At 36.6% G+C, this 2,721-nt stretch overlaps 1 protein-coding gene across 3 annotated transcripts in view; it reads left to right on the top strand.

The window, feature by feature from the left end:
* Positions 1-1,942, top strand: part of QKI (QKI, KH domain containing, RNA binding) — a 94,173-nt gene extending 92,231 nt beyond the window's left edge. For all 3 annotated transcript variants that reach the window (XM_010140076.1, XM_010140077.1, XM_010140078.1), the window contains one exon: positions 958-1,942. In XM_010140076.1, coding sequence (XP_010138378.1) covers positions 958-974 — 17 coding nt within the window. In that variant the 3' untranslated portion in view covers positions 975-1,942. The remainder of the gene's footprint in view (positions 1-957) is intronic.
* The last annotated feature ends 779 nt before the right edge of the window (positions 1,943-2,721 follow it).

The raw sequence follows: 2,721 nt of genomic DNA on the forward strand, positions 1-2,721 counted from the left end.
ATATGAAATGTCAGATTTTATTGTATTTGCAGAGTATTAGCTTTGAAAATGAATAAAGAGAGCTGTTTGTAGTTTTAAAATGCCTTATTAGTATCAATTAGATATTTTCTCTATTTTTTGATGTACTTAGAGCTTTTTAAGGATAGACTTTAAAATGGCAGGACTTTTACAGTGTTTACATGCAAGTGCATTTTATAAGTGTCCTATATGTGTAAAATAGTATTTTGAACAGGAAGATGCTGGCTAAAGTAGCAGGCTGAGCGTTTTCCTGGTTCCCACAGTGATGCCTACATTGCTAGACTACAGTTTAGTATTGCTTTGTATCATGAGGCCAAGAAATTCCATGTTGTTTGTAAATAGAATAAATGAAAGGCAATAAAAAATTTATTGAACAAAAACCCTTTGTTTGGCCCATAGTTTGTTGAACCAAATTGTTTCTGTAAGTCCAGAATTCCTTAGATGACTCCATTCTTTTAACAACCAGTTATTAATAATCACATCCATCATTAATAGTTGCTTTAATGCTTGCACCGGGGAAGGTACTAATGCTTAATAGCAGTCAGATACTGATGCTGTGCACTGACTGTTGTTACAGAAATCTTTTACTCAGTTCCAAAACTGTTCATTGTTTTTTGTTTTCCAATTTCCTTCATCGACTGCTACTAACCATTAGTCGTTAGTCGTATTTTATCTCTATTTCTCCTGTTAACCGGTTTTGTGGGAGCGGGCTTCTCCTTCACGTGTCCAAATCATGATGGAGGGCTGTCATGATTTTATTGCATTCTGTAGATGGTGTCGATCAGTATGTCAGAATTAAACATGCTTGGTTTTTTTATTAGTTGTGATTAGTTTTCATGTTGTCATTAAGCCGTCACTAGCTGAAACTAATCTCTTCTCTATCTTTTCTTTCTTTTTTTGTTTTGTTTTTTTTTTTTTGTTTTGTTTCTAACCTCCCAGCCGCCACCGGCAACTAACCTATGACCTTCTGACCTCTGAACTCTTCACCCAATGATGACCTGACCATGCCTGCCTGCTGATCAGTTAACTGGTAAACGCCTTTGCTTGCCTGTCTTCAGTGCAGCGAGCTGGGGCACTTGTCCGTTCGTCTTACCATCTAACAAAACAGACAAAGAAATTGTTGTCCTCCAACTCCGCTTTTTGTTGTTCTCCTGTTTGGGTGAAAGTGGTTCTAGAACCTGCACTGAATAGTAGTAAAGCAATAAGGTCCAACTCATCCCTCCGCACTGATCATCCTCTAGTGTCCCGCCCCAAGCGAACGGTAAGGAGGCCTCGCATGAGATGGAGACAGATGTCCCTTAACTACCCGATGACAGAGGCAGTTACTGTGAGAGACTTCTAGGAATATTTTTCTTCTCAAAAAAAAAAAAAAAAAAAAAAAAAAAGTCAAAGCTCTCTCTGAATGTACTGTGCGATGATGCATCATGCATGAACCTTTGGTCAGGGATGTCATTGGGGAAGGGATTCCAAAAAGTATCCAAAATTTGATATGCTGTTTAGTCACTACCAGTGCCCTCAAAGGGCAGATGTTGCAGCCTTTTTTTATTGCCTGCCAAATTGGATGTTTAAAGGAAAGTGTGCCATGAAATGCATATTACGATGACTTTTCAGAACTACGTTAATGCAGAGAACAAAACAGCAACACTATTAAAGCAAAATCTGAGTTTAAATTATTTTAACCATATTTTAATCTCCTTGGAAGATTACATGAGAACAAGGTACATGCATTATGTGTCACATTACTGGGCAAACTGTTCAAATATTTTTTTTAAACCTCCCTGTATAGAGAAAAATTCATTAAGGATGTAAAAGCCATGCTTGCCTATTTGCTGTATACATGTAATGAAAATGTAGATAAAGTGTAGTGCATTGAAACAAAATGAACAAAAAAGTAGATACTTTTACTATACAAGGGTGCTGGTGCAGAAAAAAAAATATATTTTTGGAAATGTAGCATTTTATACTTTCAAGTGTTATAAAAAAAGAAAAAAGAACAAAGAAACCCTTTATTTCATTAAATGATTTTTTCTGGTGGTTGTCAAGAAACAAAAGACCAAAAGAGCCTTTTAGTCTTTCTTTTTTATTTTTTAAGTATTGGAATAAGTCTAAAGAAAAGGAAGTGCCTTATTTTCTTCACGGTCATTTAGTCAAATGTCTTGTATAATCAGCTTCTCCCTCAGACAAGTTACTGCATGCCACTCAGTCGCCCAGTATGTGAAAGAAGCTGTGAGGAAAGACAAATGATGAGTTGACCATATTAATTACCTGATTTTTGCCATACTAGTGTGATGTGACTTTGCCAAAATCTCATTAAGTAAAATATTTGCTAAGTTTTTGTCAAACCAGCCCATTGTTACTTCAACCACTCTACTTTTTAAATCATAGCGAATGCCATACTTGTGCAATGTAAACCAAAGGGTTCTGTGATACAGATTGTCTCATGCTCAAAGAGACTATTAGCTGACAAATGTTTTAGCTGACAAATGTTTGTAGAGCTGTAAGTATGTCATTTTTGTTCAGGGAGAGGAGTTTTCTTGATTTTGGTCGGGATAAATACACATCAAGTATAGTAGGCTTCAGTGTCACCCAGAAAACTGATGTTCTGTGGATAATGAAATTGAAAGTGCTTAGCGAGTTTTCAGTTACAGTCTGAGCGCATCCCCAGTTTTCACAAGCAGCTCCTGCAGTGGCAAACAGCATGCA

Source organism: Buceros rhinoceros, unplaced genomic scaffold (genome assembly GCF_000710305.1).
Source record: "Buceros rhinoceros silvestris isolate BGI_N320 unplaced genomic scaffold, ASM71030v1 scaffold957, whole genome shotgun sequence".
Lineage (NCBI taxonomy): Eukaryota > Metazoa > Chordata > Aves > Bucerotiformes > Bucerotidae > Buceros > Buceros rhinoceros.